The sequence below is a fragment of the Cavia porcellus genome, unplaced genomic scaffold (assembly GCF_034190915.1).
Source record: "Cavia porcellus strain 051 isolate PalLab524CR breed Dunkin Hartley unplaced genomic scaffold, mCavPor4.1 scaffold_7, whole genome shotgun sequence".
NCBI classification, from domain to species: Eukaryota; Metazoa; Chordata; class Mammalia; order Rodentia; family Caviidae; genus Cavia; species Cavia porcellus.
In genome coordinates, this window is record NW_026947490.1 from 22,175,873 (window position 1) to 22,198,056 (window position 22,184).

Sequence of the window (22,184 nt, forward strand, 5' to 3'; positions counted from 1 at the left end):
TTAAGACACTCAGCAAGACCCTGTCTCAAAATAAGAAAAATTTTTTAAAAGGCTGAGCCTGCAGCTAAGTGGTAGCGCTCCCTGGTTTCCTCTCCAGTGCTGAACACTAGACTTTAGTCTAATCCTCACAGCAGACCACCCAGAAGCAAAGGCTGGCTCCACTTTATCTTTGGGGCACTGAAGCTGGAGGTACAAATATACCCCAGATCTACACATTGTAAATGTAACACCAGCTTCCTGCTCTCAAAATCCATGTGATTAACCATTATGCAAACTGTCACAGCAAGCCAGGAAGTGCCTCAGAGATTCCAGATGATAGCATAATAGTGAGCTCTGATAGGATCAGCAGCAGGGACTTATCAGATCATCTTGGGATGCTATTACTATTACTCCCGTTTTACAGATCAGGAAACTGAGGACTGGAGAGGTAATTAACTTACCATGGTACTCCAAGTGGTTCAAAGGCAAGACCCGGTTCTAGCTGAGATCCTAAGAACACCTGCCCTGAATTCTATGGTTACTCCTATCTTGTGAGTTAGGGTCTCAACCATGTCAGCCCCCTGGGCCCTCATCCTGCCCAGCATCCCAGCCAATCCAAGGCACCAGAGCTGACCTAGGCACTGCAACCCGAAGGTTCCTTCCAGAAAACAGGCGGAAGTCAAAATCACAGAGCAAAACAAATGTTTTACTTAAGAAACTTGAGGAGCTTGTGGGGTGGGGTGGGAAAGGAGGCAGGTGCAGGAAGGCAGCCCCCCTCCCCCCTCCATCCAGTGCATTCTTGACGACAGAGAGGAACACCTGACAGGACATGTCAGGAAGGCAGGGTCTGGACCCCACAGCGCATGTTGGCTGGAACAGCAACATCTGAAAAAGAAAACCATGCACAGAACTAAGGCCTAGCACATCCCTGTCCTGATGAGGACTCAGGATCAAGAAAAGCTCTTCTCTGTGGAATCACAGTTCTAGTCCTGAGCCCATTTTTCCTCAGCTCCAGGGGTCTAGGCCTGACCTCCTCCCTCAGACCCGGGGGTCCCAGCCCAGCCTCCCCCATCAGGCCCGAGGGTCCAGCCCCAGCCCTGTTCTCTGAGACCAAGGAGTTGGGTTCCCCAGATACTCACCTATCTGCTGAGGTTTGGGCAAGTTCAGGTTGTCCATCAACTTGACAAATTCCTCACAGCTGAGGGTGAGCCGAGGGTTCAAAGTCCGCTCCTCCTCCACAGTGGACACTGTAAGCCCTAACAGCCGAAGGAGGGCAAGGAAGGTCAAGGGGCCCAGTACCTTGGGCTCTTAGAATGACCTCCTGGGGTACCTCCCTGGCCCGGAACTAACGGGCTTTCCCAGAATGCTCCTGAATCTTTCTTCTCCTATCTGTGGGCCCTTTGGGAAATGTAGTTCCCTGAGTTGCTAAGGGACCCCAGGGAAATCGAGGTCCTGGGGAGCACCAGGAGCTATAGTTGCTACAGCCACACACTGTGCACCCAGCACCGAACCTTTTCAGCCTGAGGAATTTCTGGAACTTGTGGTCTCCACACCCAGCGAGGATTACAGGAGTTTGCTCTCACAAGCAATGGAAACCCCACAACTCCTCCAGCAAGGCCTCACCGTGGTAATCGTGAGCCGGGTAGACCAGACACTCTCCTGGAAGCGTGAAGATCTTTTTGTGAACTGAGTGGTACAAGGTCTTGGCACAGCCTGGAGAAGGAAAGCTCAGAGGTTAGTGGTTCACAGGACAGCAGAAGCCCCTGACTTCTTCCTCCAGCAAATGAATGGGAAAAGGAGACCCCTATAGCTAACTTCCTCCTACCTGCCTGTAGATGGGCAAAGGGAAGGGCATTCTAGACAGGTGGAACAGCATGTGTGAAGGACTGAGGTCACCAGTATAACAGGCACTCTGGAAATTGGGATGAGCTGAAGCAGGGGTGTAGTGCACCACTACCCTGGAAGCCCAAGAAGCTCCTGGGACAGGAAAATGGACAGAGCCACCAGCTAAGCTAATTCCAGATCCCCAACCCTCAGAAACACTGAGACAGCAAGCATAAATCAATGTTTAGTTTATGTCACTAGGTTTGGGGGTGATTTGTTACACAGCAATAGACAACTAGCATACCCACGAATGTAGCCATCCCCTAAGAGTGGGCCACAGAAATCAAATCCCTCGCACACTTCATCCTTTAAATCTAACACTGAGCCCTGAAAACCTCAAGTCCATCTACTCATTCCTGTCACTGACACTGAACACCCGGGTACACACTAAGGCCTGGGGCTAGGTAAAGGCAGAGTCACCTTGCTGGAAGTCCGTTCGCCCACAGCCTCGGATCAGCAGGGCATCTCCAGTGAACGCCATGCTGTGGTCATTCAGGACAAAGGTGACACAGCCCGGGGTGTGGCCAGGGCTGGCCCGGGTCTCCAAGGCCTGGCAGGAGTGGAGAGCAGAGACAGTCACCAACCAACGAGCTTCAAGGTCCCTAACCCCGAAGGCTCACCTAGCCCAGGGTCCCATCTAGATGAAGAGCTCGCTTTGGCTTAAAATCGGCTCAAAGTCTCCACGCAGCAGCACCACCACGATGAACGGGAATCAATAAGCTGGACACAACATTTGTAATGCCTGTTAGAGACCACGATAAGCAATCTGCTTCGCACAGCAACGGCTCTTGTAAAATGAGGACAATCTGAAGCACGTTAATATAAAAATGAAAGAGCTGGGGCTGCAACTCGGCGGCAGAGCTCGTGCTTAGCACACACCGAGCCTTGCTCTGCGGCACCCCTGGCAGCACCGCGGAGCGTGCGTGCGTGCGTGCGTGCGTGTGTGCGTGCACGTGTGCGCGCGCGCCTGCCCCTCTGCAGTACTGGGGAGTAAACCCAGGGGCGCTCTAGCCCTGAGCCGCAACGCCTGCCCTTTTGGGCTTTGAGACCCGGCATGGCTACATTGTCTGGCTTTGAAGTTGGGATGCTTTCTGCCTCAGGTCCCCGAGTCACGGAGAGTACAGGTGTTGCCAGGCTTTTTTTTTTTTTTTTTTTTTTTTGTGGTTTTTAAAGAAAAGGCAAGAGATGGTGGCGAAAAGCTGGGTTGTAGCTGAGGGAGCACATGCCTGGCATGCGAGACACCTAGGTTCCACACCCAGCAGCAGCAGCAGTAGGGGGAGCTAGGCATGAGGAGGGTGGAGGAGAGAGGAGGGGGAGGGGAGGGAGGAGGGAATGAGGGTGGGGAAGGGGAGAGGAGGAAGGAAAAAAGAAGCAACAAACACAACGTTCAGGGGCTTCGAGAGCAGGAGTGGATGGGGCGTGGCGGGACCCCACCTAAGGGAAGGCTTATCATCACCTTAGCCGTCACAGGCCTCTGTTTCTCACTGTCCTACCTGGCTCTAGTTTCCCTAAATGGAATAAGCCCAATGTTTTGAGCTTCAGATCTGAAATATCCCCCAAAAGCTCAGACCCCACTTCGTGGCACTACTGGGGGGTGGCTGAACCTTGAACTCTGGCGATCCTCCTGCCTCAGCCTCCTGAGTGCTACAATTACAGGCTTGCACCACCACACCTGGCTACTGTATAATGTTTTCATAACAGGAATTCACAATGCTTTCAATAGTTCTGAAATTATTGTTCTCTAAGTATTTAGGTGAATTCAACCCATGGGTCTGATGATTTCCTATTTTTCTGGTTCTGCTTGAACCCAGAGCCTGATACTGAGCTATATCCCCAACGCTTTTTCTTATTTTGAGACAGTCACACTGAGTCACTAAGTTGCCCAGGCTGGACCTAAACTTGAAATCCTCCTGCTTCAATTTCCCGGGGTGCTAGGATTATACCCTTTCTCCCTCCTAGTACTGGGGATTGAACCCAGGCCTTGTGTCTGTTAGCCAAGCACTCTGCCACTGAGCTACATCCTTAGCCCTTCTTATTTATTTTGAGACATGGTCTTGTCACATTGCCCACGGCGACCTTCAATTTGCAATCCTCCTGCCTCAGCCTCCTAAGTAGCAGGAATTACAGGCAAGCCTCTCCATGCCTGGCATTCTTTTACATATTTTTAAAAGTGCTCCCATGAAACTATTATCACGATTAGATGAAAAATACTTCCACCAGCTACCAAAGTTTCCGTGTGCTCCTTCCTGAAATTCTTTGACTTTTCTGAGACAGGGTCTCACTTTACAGTGAACTCCTCCTGTAGTCCTGGCAGGTCTTGAGCTCATGGTGATCCTCCTGCCTCAGCCACCCAAGTACTGGGATCACAGGCATGTGCCACCATGCCTGGCTCTTGTGTTCTTTTCTAATCCAGACTTCTGCCACCCCACCCCAGGCAACCCCTGACCTATTTTCTGTTCCTATACATTACTTTGCATGTTATCTAAATGGAATTGAACAGTTTTTAAAAAATCAAGCTCTGGAGTCAGGTGGTCTAAGCCTAATATTAGGTCTTTTTTTTTTTTTCTTCTGTTTTTTACCTTTTGAGACAGGGTCTCACCATGCAGTTCAGGCTGGTCTTGGGCTCACTCTGTAGCCCAGGATAGTCTCCAACTTGCAAATAATTCTTCTGCCTCAGCCTCCCAAGCTAATCTTAGGTCTTTAAAAAGCTGTGTGTGGGGGGTTGGGGATTTAGCTCAGCGGCATAAGTGCCTGTCTTGCAAGCAGGCAGTCGTGAGTTCGATCCCTGGTACCAATAAAAAGGAAAAAGACAAAAAAAAAAAAAGCTGTGTGTGACCTCAGACAAGTTACTCCACATCACTGGACCTGTCCATTGTAAAATGGAGTTAATGATTAGAGCCAGCTCATAGGACCAATATAAACTAGTTCATGTACGTAAAGCACCTAGAAAAATGCTCAGAATATACTAAGTGCTGTATAATAAAAATAAGAATAATGTTTTAAAATTTTAAAACCACCCATCTAGTAGAATTTCAAAGCCTCCTGGGTTCTGGCTGGGCAAGGTGGCACATACCTAAAATTCTAGCACTTGGAAGGCTGAGGCAGGAGGACCGCCATGAATTCAAGGCCTACATAGTGAATTCAAGACCAGCCTAAACTACACAGCAAAGCCCTGCCTAAAAAGATGAAAAAAGAAAATCTTGCTGGTTTTGAATCCTAGCTCAACCCGTTGCTCATACGATTTCCAGGTACAACACTTGCCTTATCGATAAAACGGGGAAAACAATTCCAACCTCACCGCACAGTTATGAAGGTTCAACAAGGTCCATCTGTCAGCAGAGACACAGTGAAGCCCGCCCGAGGGCCACAGAACTATTGTTTGGTGCTTTACTATAAGACTAAATTCACAGTGTGACCTTAAAACTCAGGTGCAATGTCCAAAATGTGTATTTTCGGTTTCAACAACAGAAGACGCCAGGCGTGGTGGTGCAAGCCTGTAATCCCAACGTTTGGGAGGCTGAAGCCTGAGCACTGAGCCAAATTTGAGGCCAGCCTGGGCTACACAGTAAATACAAGTCTAGCCTGAACTACAAAATCAGGAAGATCTTTGGTTTGAGGCTACCCTGCGCCAGAAAGTAAGACCTTGTCTCAAAAAAATCATAAACAAGGCTAGGTGTGGTGGTGTATGCCCATAATCCCAGCGCTTGGGAGAGGCTGAGGCAGGAGGATCTCTACAAATTTGAGACCAGCCTGGGATAGGAAGTGAGCTCAAGGCCAGCCTGAACTGCATATTGAGACCCTGTCTCAAAAAGACAAAATATATAAATAACCAAAAACAAAACAAGAAGAAAACAACAACAAAAACAAAACACTTGAGTAACATTTTACAACACAAGTAGGAGGAAAGAGTATACATCACTCTGTGAAAGTAAAACCACAATAGTGTCAAGGTCAGATTTCTTCTGCCTGGAACCAACTGTGTGCCAGCAAGTGCTCTAACAACCTTTCAGGACTGCACTCATTTAATCCTGATACTAGGACTGTACCCACTTTCCAGATGGGGATACAGAGGCCCAGAGAGATTACATAGCTCTGAGTCCCAAGGCAGGAAATGGCTGCCCAGTCTGCCCCACCTCTGAGGGCTCTGAAACTTGTGGTCTCTGCATGCCAGGCCTGAATTAAGAGTTGTCAGGTGGCACCTCATGCTCAGAGACAGGGTGGAGAGCAAAACAACCATGCAGAGCTCTGAGGCCCGGGATGCTGAGGAAAGGAGATTAATTTGGGGACAGGTGTAGTGCCTATCAACCCCACAGCAGGACCATCTGTTTAAACCACCCTCTGTCACCTGGGGGCTGGAAATGTGGGCGGTTCACAGCAAGTCCCTGAAGTCTGTCTGCCCAAGTTCAAGTCCCAGTTACCTTGCTCCCAGCTGGGAGAATCTTCCTCCCTGCAAATGCAAGTGGGGTACAATGTTCAATGCTAAAGACCTTTGAGAGAAATGCTGAGCAAATTCACCCACAGAGTTTAGCGCAATACCAAGGCAAAACAATCCAGTCTACTTCCATTTGCAGGAAACAGAAATTTTAGAAGAAATTGAATGATAGCGGAAAGAAACTATCAAATACATCCACAATGTAGGACATGCTATAACACAAGCCAGGAAGCCAGATGTCACAGGGCTTGGTGGCACACACCTATGATCCCAGCACTGTGGGAGGCTGAGGCAGGAGGCTTGCAAATTCAAGCCCAGCTTGGGCAAATTTGCATCATAGTAAGACCCTATCTCAAAATAAAAGGGGGCTGGGGATATAGTTCCCCTGAAGGTCAGGGGTTCAATCCCTAGCACCACACACAAAAAAACTCAACATCATAAAGCAAAAAGGGTATGAAATTGTCCTGCAGAAGAAACTAAATACCAATAGTAACCAAATGCCAGGAAACTTGATTGGGTCCTGGTTCCTTAAAAGGCGTTAATAAATTCCTCCTGGAATAACCAAAGACATTTAAATATGGGCTGAATTCTTACTGATGATATAGAGACGCTATATAGCTTGTTATTTTGACAACAATTATGTTAGGAAGTGGTTCTCAAAGTATAGTGGGGGGAACTTTAAGTGTCCACAAGGTCAAAACTCTTTTCATAAAAGATTTCCAAAAGCCTTTTGCCTTTTCCTTTCATTCCCACATACGTGTTTCAGAAGTTCTATGAGTTTCGTTTTGTTCGAGACAAGGTCTCACCATGTAGTTCAGTCTGGCCTCAAACTCACCCCGATCCTCCTGCCTCAGCTTCCCAAGTGCTTACAGGGATTACAGGCATGCACCACCAGGCCCGGCTTCCACGGCTTTTGATGAGATCACTGTTCCAGTGGTTGATGGAATGCATGCTTGTATATTCTTGCTTTTCTAAAAATGTCTCAAGGAGCTGGATGTGGTGACACATGCCCATAATTCCACACTTTATGAGGCTGAAGCAGGAAGGTCACAAGTTTGATGTCCCTAGATAGGGTTCAAAGAGGTCCCCAAAGCAGAGATAAAGAACCTTAACTTGCTTTATGCCCGCAGAATAAGCTCACTGACTCCTGTTATGGAAAGGAATTTTCAGTAGACATCAAAGGATTTATTAAATAGGATTTTAAAATTATACACTCCAAGAATTAGAGTATGGGCCTAGGAAAGAGAGAGAGGGGGAGAGAAAAACAGAGATAGTGTGTCCTCACGGTTGTGTATTTATCAAGATCTGGGGTGTTCCTCAAATGGGTTGTGTAGGACGCGTATTCTAGTATGTTGAATTTACCTACTGGGTGGGCTGTGTTAAAATGGAAACCATTGGCCCAGGCATGGTGGTACATGCCTGCCATCCCAGCACTCAGGAGGCTGAGGCAGGATGATCACTGTGAGTTCAAGGCCAGCCTGGACTGCACAATAGGTTCAAGGCCAGCCTGCGCTACACAGTGAGACCCTGTCTCAAAAACCAAAAACTAACAAAATAAAATGGAGCGCATGTCCACGTGTTTGAAGCTGAGACCCGCCCTCTCTTAGCATGGTCACGGCTCCCTAAGCACGAAGTGGGGAAGGGTAGGAGAGAGCGCACGCGGGCGGAAAGCACAGGCCCAGAGCCCAGGGTATAGCCTGACCATCTTTAAAGCCCACAGGAATTTTCCTTGGAAGGGGAAAATAAAGGCTTATTCTAAGATGCAGGGTTTTTAAAGTACAATTTTAATATCACATAGCTGAATACTGGAAACAGCCCAAATGCCCACCCACCACAGAATGACTGAAGAAGATTATCCTGCAGCCTTTTTATACAGTGGGGTTCTACTCCTCCACAAAGGAGAGCCGGAGACATTTCCAGGTAAGTGCCGGCACCCTGAGTTCATACTCTTAAGTGAAATAAATCAGATGTGTGTAAATACCACGTTGCTCCTCTGGAATGAGAAACCGAAAGTGTACGTAAGTAAAGACGTGTCGCAGATATTGTGAAATAGGAAGAACAAGTTCAAATGCGAAGGGGAAGAGGGAGTGGGGAGGAGGAAAGGAAGGAAAGGAGAAAAAATGGAAACGAAGTGTCTGCAAATCAGGAGGGGAAGACAGGTGGAAGGGAGGCTTGGGAGTGGGGGGAGAAAAAGAAGCAAGATGGACCAGGGTTTCCATGGTGAATGCGATGGTTATGTACACCGAAAATGTACCAATAAACTTCACTGAAAACTTACTTTTTAATTTTTTTTTTTTTTTTTTTTTGTCTTTTTCCTTTTTATCGGTACCAGGGATCGAACTTACACGACTGCCTGCTTGCAAGGCAAGCGCTTATGCCACTGGGCTAAATCCCCAGCCCCTCTCTTCCTATCTTTATTTTTTTCTATTTTACCCTCTTCAACTCTTACCTGGGCAGTTTAGCAAGAGTTTGTCTCAATAAGTGTATAAGATACATAACCACATTACTGAGTTTTGTTGGATCATTGAACAAAACTGTCTACAGTCTCACTGTTTGAAAGTCCCTTCTATATGCTTTAATTTTGTAACAAGCAAGTATTTCTAAGATGACAATATGTAATTAACTAGTGATTTCCTACTGTTTATTTTTTTTGAAATTCTGTATAACTTGTATGCTTTTTCTGTTTTTTTTTTCTTTTTTCTCCTTAAATAAAATTTAAAAAAAAAAAGAAAAGAAAAAGAAAAAGAAAAAAAAACACAAAAGGCTGAGAATGTAGCTCAGGGTGAAAGCCTTGGGTTCAATCCCTAGGACAAATAATAATATAATAATACTGTCTCAGGTTTAGTTCCCAATACAGTAAATACTGATAGACGCCGCATGACAGCTCTTCAGAGTCCTCCATAGGCTTTTAACTTCCTTTTTTTTTGCAGAGATGGGGGTTGAATCCACAGCCTGGAACCCAACAGGCAAATGCTCTACCACTGAGCTGTATCCCCAGGCCCCCACTTTAAATTCTGAGATAGGGTCTCACTGAGTCCCCAGGCTGCCCTTGAACTTGTGATTCTCCTGCCTCAGCTTCTCAAATATGCTCCAGGCAGGTCTTCCATAATGTTTGTGAGTCCAGAGGTCAAACAGTTAAAAAGTCTGAGAGCTGCTGATATAGACGAATACTCTGGAGAAAGCTTTAGGGGTGAAATGTCTGCAATGTATGCTTTGGGTTTTGTTTTGTTTTGAGCACGCAGCACTGCTCCACAGCTGTCCCTCAGCTTCCTGCAGCTGCTGAGTCCGCTCCCCCTCCCCGCCCCACCAGTTGACCCGCGCTGCAGCCCAGCTCGCGGTGCAAGCGGAGGCCGACACTGCCCCCTGGCGGCGCCCGGGCGCCTGGCTTCTTTTCCATTGGTTTCCCATGGTCTTCCCGCCCTCGCTCAAAAGTTGCGCATCTTGGACCCTCCACACTCGGCGCCCTCTAACCTCTAAAACCCAAAGCCTCATTTCCCACTGCAGCTAAGTACACTGAATCCCTGTCTACCTTTAATTTGTGACAGTTTAGGGAATAGTATGTTGACATTAAAAAATACCGTGAGGCCTTTTTCTACTCCTGCCCGGCTGCCAGAGGAACCGCGGCCAGCAGAATGACCCTGTAACCATCCGGGCCAGGAAGTTCCCGAAAATGACACGTATCTATCCCGGCCAGGAAGTTCCCCACTGACCGGCCGCTTCAAAGGAAAACAAACGGATGGAAAGCAACAGTGCCTGGGCCAAAAGATTACACCAGATTTTTGCATTTGGATTCAGAACCCATTTTGATGGTGGCAACACAACAAAATGTTGTCAAGAAAAATGTCTGCCAACCCCACTAGATAGCAAAGAGAAAGTCCAGACACAGACTGCCAAGACATGGCTTCTTGAAGAAGAGAAAGACCTGGAGAACACAGCTGAAGGAATGTAAGAGCGAAAGGTTACAGGGAATTGTTTAGCCGTGAGGCGTAAGGATTCTGCAACGCTTGTCGGCGGTGACTGCACAAGTTTTACATAAGAGAATTCATAAACTGTAAAAACTAAAACAAAGAAATCAATAAAATAAAACGAGTTAGCCAGGTGTGGTACTGTAGTTTATAATCCTAGCCCTCTGGGGGGTTAAGGCAGGAAGACTGTAGTTCAAGCCCAAACTGGGGAATTTATCTAATTAGAGAGACCCTGTCTCAAAATAAAAATAAGAAATAACCAGGAGCCAGCCACGGTGGCCCACACCTGTAATCCCAGCACTCAGGAGGCTGAGGCAGGAAGATTGCCTTGGGCCACATAGTGAGTACAAGGCCAGCCTGAACTACAGAGTGAGATTCTGTCCAAACCCAACAGAAAGAAAAGAGGTCTGAGTGTTACTTCTTACTCTAGGGTAACTATACTTCTGCACTAGATACACACACATTTCGTTTCCTTGTTCCTAACTTTAAACTGCCTTTCTATACCCACCCTCTCAATTTATGTATCACAAAAGGCAGGAAGGAACTACACAAAACCCAAAAAAGGAATGTCCACAGAAGCAGAAGTACCCAGGTTTGGGCCAAAGACAGCCACAGAGCTAATCAGACTGTGACAAATTCTAGGAGGGAAGGGTCACTCCTGATAAACAAGCCAGGAACAAGGGCTCAGGGGTATCCGTCTTTCTGGAGCCCCTCTTCAGGGTTAGCCTGTCTTCTGCTTTTTCCTCCTGATAAATAAATAAATCCTCTTTCTTTTGTAAACTGTAACAATTCATTACTGTTGCTGAGTTTTCGGGCCCAGATAGCTGATCACCTGGCCCACAGCTCAGTACAAAGCCCCTGGGTTCAATCCTCAGTGCTGAAAATAAAAAACTCCACGAGGGGCTGCGGGTGGGTGTGGCGTTATGCTCCTGCTTAGGTGGCCTGCATGAAGCCCGGGTTCGCTAAAAATAAAGGTACATAGATCACAAGGCTGTCCACACGGGTCAGTGGCAGAACCCTTAGCCAGTACATGTGAGGGCCTGAGTTCAACCCCCAGGACAACAACAACAAAAAAGAAATAGACAGAAAGCAACTGTTTTCAACTTTTCTGTGTACTTGAAATTTTTCATAATAAAATGCAAGGGGAAAAACAAAAAGACTCCTTCCCAGCTCAGATACTGTGTTTAATTCCAAACAGGAGGAAGAACCAAAATCCCATGGGCATCATATAGGGGTTACTAATGGAGCTTTGATAACATACTAATTCCTGTGTCAACCCTGACACTTAATCTCTAAATTGGGGCGTGAATCATTGATATTTTGAGTAGCACACCTCAAAATCAGCATATTTAACAGGCAAGCCTAATTTCATCTGCCAGCTACCACAGGAGCTGACATGTTCAGTTTTCAGGCAATGCTTATTGAAAAGGAAAATTCGTTCTACAATGAAACCATTCAAATTTGGTCCACCTTAGGTAAAAGTTACAACTAGCTCTAAAAACTACTTGGCATAATACAGTGGACTGAAACTGTTTTTTTGTTGTGGTAGTTTATCTGTTGCTCCTTTAAGCAGGACACTGGAATATGGATCAAAATCATAAAATAATTTGCCACTTAAAAACTGTGTATATTACACAGAATGTTACTGTAGTTCCAACTGCTCAGGAGGCTGAGGCAGGAGGATTATGTGAGTCCCAGAGTTTGAGACCAGCTGGGGCAACACACATAGTCTCTTAAAAAAACAAAACTAAACTAAAACCAAAACCAAACCAAACAAAAACTGTCTGGCAATTTCTGCTACAGTTAAACACACGTCATCTTTCTGACCCAGCAAATCCAGACTTCCTGGCATTCGGGGCAGCATCAGCCACGAGATCACATAAGAATCTTCAAGCCTGCATTATTCATAATAGCCAAAAACTAGGAAAAACCATCACCAGAGAATGGATAAACTGGTGTCTTCACGCAACAAAGTGTTCTATGTGGCAAGCTGATAAGCTACGGCCAGTGGAACAGATTTCGCCTGTTATATGTTTTTTGTAAAGCTGGCAAGCCGAGAGTGATTTTTATTTTTACTTTTTTATGATTGGAAAAAATAATCACAATAAAATTTTTTTCAGCCAGGTATGTCTGTAATCCCAGCATTCGGGAGGCTGAAGCGAAAGGGTTGCTGCAAATTCAAGGCCAGCTTGAAACACATAGCAAGATTCTGTCTCAAAATGATAGTAACAATAATAATAATTTTGTCACATGAAGCTATCTGACATTCCAATTTTTTGCCTGTTTTGATTTGTTTTGTTTTGTTGTACTAGAGATTGATCCCAGACCCTCCGCACTGAGCTACATCCTCAGCATATATATTTTCTTTTTTATTTTGAGAAAGGGTCTCACTACGTCAACTAAGTTGTCCAGGCCAGTTTGAACTTGGGTTCTTCCTGCCCCAGCCTCCCAGAGTGCTACAACTACAGGCCTGTGTCACCAGGCCCAGCTGAATCCGGTTTTAGAGGTCATAAATGCAGTTATATTGGAACATAGCCATGCCTGTGTTATATACAGTTGGTGGCTACTTTCACACCATGACTAGAGAGTACTGTAATTACCACAGTTCACAGAAAATGTTTGCCAGCCCCACTACACAGCAAAGAGAAAAAAGAAACTGTAACCATGAACACAGCACGGAGAGCAGAGGCCAAACACAGGCACAGGCACCACTGTGTATTTTTTCCTTACAAGATCCAGGACACGCAACATTATCCATGGTTACATAAATCACAAGGAGGGCCCTGTGACAGAGGTACCGGCGGCCAAGAAGAGGGAAAAGCGGCCTTTGGGGTGAAAGACACCCAGGATCTGGATATGCGTGGTACACGCTGTGGAAATGTACCAAGCAGCACATGTACAATGTGTGTACTTTTCACCTTATTATACGTATGCTACAATTTAACTTTTAGAAGAAGGAACAGGAAAAAAATACAGTAACAGGGAGAAAAAAATGGACCTTTCTCCAAAGACTGATCAAGAATTTGGACCAAAGCTGCCAGGCTCCTTGGCACCGGGAGTTGGAGGCCAACCTAGGCTATCTAGAGAGGTCCAGACTAAATTGCAGAGATCTGCCTCAAAAAAAACAGTGGGGGTTCATCTGAACACAAATCCAAATCACTTCCAATCCTTCAAAAGTAGGTCTAAGAAATCCCTGTCAACACCTACTCTGGACAACACACATAAAAGTTTGATGTATTGCTGGGTATGGTGGCTCACGCCTGTAATCCCAGCACTCGAGAGGCTGAGATGGGAGGATTGTTGCAAGTTCGAGACCAGCATAGGCTACAAAGTGAGCCCAAGGCCAGCCTGAACTGCACGACGACCCTGTCTCAAAAAGACCAAAAAAAAAAAAAAAAAGTCCTGTTTCTAAGAAAATTCTTGAAATGCTCCGTAACCATGACGTCTAAACCTGATCCCACATGTGGCTAAATGCTCTTCTGTAAATAAACCGCCTCCATTTAACAAAATTCTGAAACCTGGAGGCCTAGACCTCACCCAGTTCCCACACATTCTGTCCCTGAAGTTAGCCAAACTGTATCTTTATCCATCGTGATAAGGGGAAAAAAAGCCCTGTCCATGGTCTCCTCCCGGAGTACAAGTCACACACACACAGACGCACACATTGTCCGGAGATGCAGAGAGACCTGCCGATCAGGAGACCCACTGACTGGCACCACAGCAGAGACACCCAAGGGAGACAGGAACTTTAAGGCTCTTCCTGGATGGGGAAACGCTGGGCTGAGACTAGGGTGCAGCTCCAAGGCTTAACATTTAAGGAAGTTCCAGCCTCCAGGCTGACCCTGCAATTATATAACCCTGTGGGTGCCACCTTAAATAGTATGGTGCCCTGCCCCTCAGGCTTTGCTCCCCTTCAAGGCCCTAGGCCTAGGATGCTGTTTTCCAGCTACCCTTGCCCTGGCTTGGAATCCTCGCCCCCAATCAACTTTTATGGCAAGGCCAGGCCAGAGAAGCCTTAGGAAATCCCATACATGTTGACTTAAGGGACCTGGCCAGAGACACACCTGTTAAAAGCCCAGTGCCCCACCTGGCTTTCCAATGCCTGCCTCCCGGAACTCTGGGCTCAAAGTTAGGAACCCCAGTCCTCTCTTAGATTTCTCTTCCCTTAAATGGAAGGAGTCTGGGCCACTCTCTCTTTTGGTGAGCCAGAAGGCCACTTACAAAGCGTCCAAAGCGGATAGAGTCGCCATCCTCAATGTGTAAATCAGCCTGGGCTCCGCTGAGACGAGAGATGACAGACTGGCAGCCAGGAAGCAGGGACCGGAGCGCCCCTGAGCCTGTGATGTGGTCTGCATGGCAGTGGGTATTCACTGGGAGACAGGAGGACAGGTCAGGCAGGGCACAGAAAAGACCCAGCATTCCCAGGCCTGGCATTCTCCTCCTTCCCACCAGAGGCCCAGCCTCTAGCCTTCCCCTGGATTGTCCCCGTGGCCTGGCCTCCCCCAGACCCAAGAGTTTAATCCCAAACTGACCAGCATAGAGCAGCCGCAGCCCCAGCTCCTTAACCAGCTGGGCATCCCGAGGGGCTGTCTCCAGCACCGGGTCAATCAGAACGGCCTCTCGGGTCTCTCGGTCACCCAGCAGGTAGGTATAGGTACAGCTCACAGGCTCAAACATCTAGAGGGAGGGAGGGAGGGCACTGGTGACCCCATCCCCAGGAACCCAAGTCCACAGTTCCACTTCACCGCTTCCTTAGATCTGTAAACAGACACCCCAACTCCTCTAGCCCTCAGAGTCAAGGCTCTGGGGGTCCCTGCCAGGCATGGTGGTGCATGCCTGTAATCTCAGCACTTGGGAGGCTGAGGCAGGAGGACTGCCACAAGTTCAAGATACACAGTGAGTTCAAGGCCAGCCTGGACTGCATAGCGAGACTCTGTCTCAAACAAACAAAAAGTCTGGGGTCCTCACTTTCCTCTGTCAAAGTCAAAGAATTCCAGCTTTCTTGTATGTATGTTTGTGCCCTATGAGACTGGCTGCGTAGCCCATGCTGGCCTCGAATTCTGATCCTCCTGCCTCAGCCTCCAGAATGCTGGGATCACTGATGTGCGCCACCACACCCAGCATGGAACCCCGACTTTCTGATACTTCAAAAATCAAAGTGCCCACCATCCTCTCATAACAGACCTAGGAATTGTGCCACAAGCCTTAACTGCTCCACCCTAAGGGACCCAGAAACCCAACCCTACGTGCACCCCTTCCTGGAACAACCGGCCGTGGGACCCCCAGGTTTCTAGTCTTCAAGGACCTAGGGGTTCCGCCCTCCTGCCGCGTAGGGCCCACTAATGCCGCTTCCCGGCCCCACCGCCTCTCACCTGCCGCAGGAGGACGGGGACGCCAGCCCCGCTGCGCCCGCTCAGCTGCCGCCGCGCGACCCTTAGCGCCGTGCCTGCCATCTCCGCACCGCCGCCTCCACGCCCGGAACGAGCGCCTGCTGCTCACCCCCAAAGCCGGCGCCGCAGGCTGACCCCGGGGGCGGGGCGAGGGGCGGGGAGGGGCGAGGGGCGGGGCGGGGCGGGGCGGGGCCTGCCTTAAAGGAGCCTCCGCGCCGGCGCCGAGGGTGACGCGCTGCAGGGCTGAGGTGTGCCCAAGTGTCAGAGACCAACAGAGGCAGGGGCGCTTTGAGATCCTAAGGAGCAAAGACCACAGAGACACCCAGGGAGACTCTCAGGGACACACAGGGGAGAGAAAGAGAGGGAGGAACCCTTGGGACCCCCAGATGCTCAAAGTCCTGGGCCATTCTTATAGGAAAAATGGGTGACAGGGCAGTCATTGTGAGAAAGAAACAGGTGCTGGGTTCGAGTAATGATGCTCTCAGGTACTGTTAGGTGCGCACCTGGTTCCCAGAACAATACTGCGTCCCCTACAGTGCATCCAAAAAGTCCTGAAGCACTGTAACAAATGTTTCTTTTTCTTCCCAAGAAGTAATCTTTTACATACATATCGTATATTTTATACGTTTGTATATAATTTCACATTCTTTCTTGCAAGCTCTGGCTGAAGAGCATTTGCCTTTTGTGAACCTCTAAAAAAAGCTTTTGCTTATTCACACCAAGGACCCAGGGCTGAGAAACAGTTCCTCAAATCATGCACATCTCACAGTTTGCTCTTTGGAATCATCAGGAGTAATGTTTCTGGGTGTGGTGGCACATGCCTGTAATTCCAGCATTTGGGAGGCTGAAGCAGGAGAACCACTGTGAGTTTGAGGCCAGACTGCACTACATAGCAAGACCCTGTCTCAAAAAAGCCAAAAAAAGAAAAAAAAAAAAAGGTAAGATATGACACTCTTGGCTCAGGGTGTTGCTTAGTGATAAGGTGCTTGCCCAAGGAGCTCCCGGGTTCCACCCCAAAATTGCAGGTGGGGACACAATTCTTGTCTGGAAGATCTAACTCACTTGTTACAGTGAAATTGTTTCAATTTCCAGACTCAGATCCAGAGCTCCCAGGGCTGGATGAGGGGAAGTGTTCCAGCAACAACAGTCTACATTTATCTTGCTACCCCTCTGCAAGTAATGGAGAATTGAACCCTGGGCCTTTGTACTGAGCTACATACCCAGTCCTGTTTCACTCTTCATTTTGAGACAGGGTCTTACTAAGTCACAAAGTTGCCTGGGCTGGGCTTCAATTTGTGATTCTCCTGCCTCAGCCTCCCAGAGCTGATGGCATACAGGCCTGTACCACCAAACCTTTTCCTTTATTTTAACTCTGCTGTTTCCAGGTCCTGAATGGATCCTCAGAACAGACCATACATTAATGCCTTTACAAAAGCCCTGCTTTGTTTTGAGACTAAACTGCTTCACTACATTTAACACAAAGGCCACCATCACCAAGTCTTCTGCGAGCCCTCTCTTATAGTGGAAGGTGCCCCTCTCCCAGCCAGTATATGTCAGTCTGTTAGTTTGCCAGGTAATGTTTCTGGTTGCAGTTCCTGTTAATTTGTTTTCTTAGAAGCAGATGGTTACTGTGATGCATAGTGTAAGAACCAGTCCCCACTGACAAGCCATTCTGGTTTCATACATCCTGCTCGCTTATCTCACATAAGCCCTAGACCACCAGAGACTGGGGCTTGATATTCTGAGAATGATCCCAATCAGTGCCCACTGATATAAAATAAATCTGCCTCTAAATCCTGGGTGTCATTTCAGTGCTTGTTTGCAATAGTAGCTGAGCATCAGCTGGGGAGATAAACCATGCTAACCTGTTTGGTCACCAGTCATGGCCCTGGCAGACAGAGCAAGCACCTTGCTCTCCAGGTCCTTGACTGACAGGAAGATGTACCCTCAGGATTTCTTGAGTCCACTCAGAGATCTGGAGGAGGATTCCTGGCTCTCCACTCAAGTGGCTCCCATTGGACCCCAAAGGAAGGAGGACACAGTGTCTGTCTATCTGCCTGCCTGATTCCAGTAAGAGCTCCCTGGAGACACTCTACTAAGTCTGTCTGTTGGTTCTGCTCAGCTCAAGCAGAAGGTGAGTCTGATCAACTCTCCTTATTCAGAACCACCCTCAATGGAAGTGTGTTGGAATATTTAACCTCTGAGTGCCTGTTGACTGAATATGTGAGTGGACAGGACAGTGTAAGCAATAGACTGCTCCATCTGTGCACCAAGACTGGGAAGCACTGGTCATGGGGGCTAACTAGGCCCTCACCTGTGCTTCTGTGGTGATCAACATATGGCAGAATATATACTCCTTAGTTAAGCTGAGCCCAAGTCCCCATAAGGGGCATGGCCAGGCAGACACCTGAATGATCTCTTTCTGAGGGGCACCCACCCTTTGTCTGTTGCGCCATCATTCATGTATACACAACACTCACATGGGAAGTCAGAGATGGTAATTAGTCAAAACCTACAATCCCTGACTGTAGGAAAAAAGGCTTTTACAGATTGAAAAATAAAACGAAGCCACTCCCTGTGTTGTAGTCAGGGGTTGTACACAGAGAACAATTCAGGTCAGGACATGGAATTTATAATATTTTTATAATGGTCACTGAAAGTTAACACAGGAGAATGCAGGAAATCTATCCGCAACACCAACGACATAGATTATTTAAGTCAAGAGCCTAAACCCCACGGCAATGTCCCACATGAGTCCAGATAAAAACCCAGAGCTCAGGACAATGCTCGACTGGATTGCTTTATTTAGGTGGGGTGACCTTTGGGAAAGTCTATGGTAACCTATTCCTCAGGCTGACAGTCCAATTCTTCCTCAGTTAAAATGTACTTAGAAGCAATTGCTGGCAGTCATCTTGGGTGGGCATTAGATGATGCTATCTGACCAGGATAGGTGTAGCCATGAAGTAAAAGGTTCAGGCGGGGAGGCCTCTGCAGCTTAATGCAGGCAATGGCTAGCTGGAGCCAGTTCAGCTGGCTGGAAGTAGACAAGTTGGGAGAAGGCAGCTATAGGTATTGGCAGGAACTGCAGCAGCCAATGAGGATGCTAAGGTAGAATTCTCAGGAAGAGTGGACTTCTTTTTCCTTTTTGTTTTCTTTGAGACACAGGGTGTTATGGTTTGATAACTAGTGGTCAACTTAACGCCAGCTGGATTACATCAGCATGCATCGAGAGAAGACGCTCCACCTGAGGAGGGTTGCCAGGATAAATAGGTGGAGAAGAAGGGAGGTGTTGAGAAGGATTGAGGCGTTATGGAGGCATTGTTGGTTCTCTTACGAGTTGCTGTCTGAGCTGCTGTCTGTTGGTTCTTCTGGAGAAGCTTTGGTCTTCACATCGAGCATTGCTTCCTGGCTCCGGAGGGGAAGACATGTGCTGCCTGGTCTCCAGGGTGAACTCCTCATGCTGCTTCCTGGCACGTTCCCGCCTGTGCTTGTCGTCGGAGGAGCTCGGGGCCTCCGTGTCGCTGAGGACAGCTGTGGTTCCTTTCAGGACAGCCCCACTCTTTGTTGTGAGTGTGACTTCTCAGCTCCAGTGTAGAACCCTCATCCCACTAGCACAGCTCCTTCATCCTGCTGGCATGGACTTTCTGGCTTCCACCGCTGACCCTTAGGTTACCATAGACTTTCCCAAAGGTCACCCCACCTAAATAAAGCAATCCAGTCGAGCATTTCTCAAAGACATCAAAGAGGAGGCAAAAGGCACATCAACCACTGTTACCCAGAAACCTGATCTGATACACGGCTATACCCTCTGACTGAAGATAAGGGCCATGGGCACTAAAAAATGAGTGCCCCTTCAGATTAAGACTGCTCAAAAGCATCAGATGACAGTCCCATCATGACAGCCAACCTAAGTGGGAGGGGTCCTTGAACCTCAAAGCCCATGATGATTACTTTTCTCTTGTTGCTGAGGCAAAATACCCAACATTCAACACTAAGGAAGGAAAGGTTTATTTAGATCACATTTGTGGAAGTTTCAGTCCATAGTCAGCTGGCTCCAAGGGTGACATGGTGAGGGGCAAGATGGCGGAAGACAGCAGAAGCAGCAGAGCAAAGAGGAGGGGAGAGCAAGCCTCTTGTTTCCTTTGTATTGTAGGCAGGCTACCACCCCTAGGGCAGGTGTATGTAGCTCTCACACGTCTCTGTGCCCTCTTCTTGCACAGGATGAAAATGTTTACAAAGTGAGAACCCTGGCCCCTTACTGAGTCACTTAGTTAAACTTTTAAACTTCTCATGTAGACATAATGTATCAACCATTACAACCCATCTCTTGTTAACTTTGCAACCAGACACATTTCTTTAAACTGGTCTCCAGATACAAAGACATACTGGTTCTTATCATTTTACAACTTGAACTTTATAACACAGGTTTAACAATCCTTAAGAACCAGTATCTATCAACATTATATTACATTACAACCATAACATTCCATACCTGCTCCCCAAAGACTCATGCACATCCCTTTATGCAAAAGGCATTAACCCATCTCCAAGAGTTGCCAAAGTCCTAACAACTTCAGTGAAAAGTCCAAGTTTCAAGTCTCCTCTGAGATGTAAGGCAAAATCTTAGCTGCAAGCCCTTGTATAAATGAAAAATTAGTTAAACATTTCCAAAATTCAATGGCACAAGATAAACATTTTCATTCCAAAAATTACAAGCAAGAGAATACAAAGGACTGGAACCAAGCCAAGTCAAAACTCCAACAGGACAAGCATTAAGTTGTGTTGTTCCATGTCCAGCATCTGAAGCAATATGTAGCAAATTGTGAGCTCCGAGGAGTTTGAGTGACTCCACCACTATGGCACTTCTGGTGGTTTCAGCTCCCACAGCTTTTGTCTTAGGCATATTTTGCTCCTTCCTTGCAACATTCCTTGGATGACTCATGTTCCTGGCTTTTCTAAACTTTTGGGGTCTCCACTGCACCTTTGGCTTCACACTCACAGCTTCACACACTGCCTCTTCTGGGGCACTTCCTGGCCTCCTAGGTCTTCTGAAATCAAGGTGAAAGTCTTTTTAACCCCATAACTCTTGCATTCATAACTCTTGCAACTAAACCAGCACCATGCGAATGATACCAAAGTCTGCTGCCAGCTGGAGCAGTAGCACAACTTTCAAGTGACCGGATCACTAGGCAATGTGAATACATTTCTGAGGAACAAATTTTCTATGCTGACACCTTTTGGAACATGGTGTTGTGACCAGACTTCTGGAACATGGCACTCTGTGATTTTCTCCTCAAAGGAAAGCTTTCACTTTGGCAATTTTAATACTGCAAAGGGTGGAGACTTGCTGCTTCTTTCAGTGGTCTAGGCCACTGTTTCTTCTCAGCAATTTTGATCTCCTCAGATCTATCTTTGTAGTGCACAGATTTACTGGAGCTTCTTTTCTGGCCAAATTCACAATGTTTTAAATCATCCTGCAGGGCCCTTAACTTGATTCTCAACATAGATTTGACTAAAAGCCCCCAACAATAGCCATGCTACAGCCTCAACTTTCTACTACCTTTGAATTTCTACTGCCAGATTAATTAGTCCACTGCCCTTAAACTCAGTCTCAGGCAGAGTCTTTGGACATGAGTAAAATTCAAACAAATTTTCTGCCAAGCCATAACACACATCACCTGGAATTCAACAACCAATACAGTTCTTTTTCCCAACAGAAACCTCCCAAATCTGATTGTCTTGGTTACTTTTCTCTCATTGTTGGGATAAGATACCCAACACCCAAAATGAAGGAAGGAAAGGTTTATTTAGCTCACTGTTCATGGAGGGTTCAGTTCAAAATCAGCTGGCCCCAAGACAGGGTGGAATGACACTGGAGCAACACTTCAAGGCAGCAGCCAGCAAAAGCAGCCAGAGCAGAAGGTGAGAGGGGGAAGAACAAGCTTTTTCTCCTCCCTTCTATTGTAAACAGGCAACTGTCCCCCCTCCACGGATGTAATACTCCCACCTCCTCTGTGTCCTCCTCTTGCACAGGCTGAGGATATTTGCAAAGGATGGACCCTGGATCCTTGCTGAATTTCTTAGTTAAATTTCTAAATGTCTCAAGTTGACCGAATGTATCAACCATAACACTGATTTTTTTTAAGGGATTAAAAACAAAGAAGAAGGAAAAACTACAAAAAAAAATTCAGTACACATCTATCAGGGAGCAACAATGGTACATATATTGTGCACTGTCATCCCCAAATGACACTGGTCTTTACTAGGAGGATTTCCATCAGCCTTTTGGTCTTCTGAGCTTTGACAAGAATCTTCCATACATAACAGCCTATGGCATTTCAGCTCTATTCTTTCAGGAACCACATCTCAATCTTTCCAAACTCTTCCCACAAGCCATTCCTACAGGCTCTTGAACCACATAGTCAGGTATTGTTACAATAAAGACCCCACTCCTGGTACCAAATTCTCTTGATATTGAGACAAAATATCTGACACTCAAAATTAAGGAAGGAAAGGGTTACTTAGTTTCAAAGT

General features: G+C 47.1%; 1 protein-coding gene across 1 annotated transcript; it reads right to left on the reverse strand.

The window, feature by feature from the left end:
• Nucleotides 1–664: 664 nt before the first annotated feature.
• Nucleotides 665–15,793, reverse strand: Ethe1 (ETHE1 persulfide dioxygenase). The gene is made up of 7 exons (XM_063252254.1): nt 15,633–15,793; nt 14,793–14,937; nt 14,482–14,630; nt 2,284–2,413; nt 1,603–1,692; nt 1,119–1,235; nt 665–864 (listed from the first exon to the last, which is right to left on the reverse strand). The coding sequence occupies exons 1-7, from the start codon at nt 15,711–15,713 to the stop codon at nt 812–814; spliced, it is 765 nt and encodes a 254-aa protein (XP_063108324.1). The 5' UTR covers nt 15,714–15,793; the 3' UTR covers nt 665–811.
• Nucleotides 15,794–22,184: the final 6,391 nt, after the last annotated feature.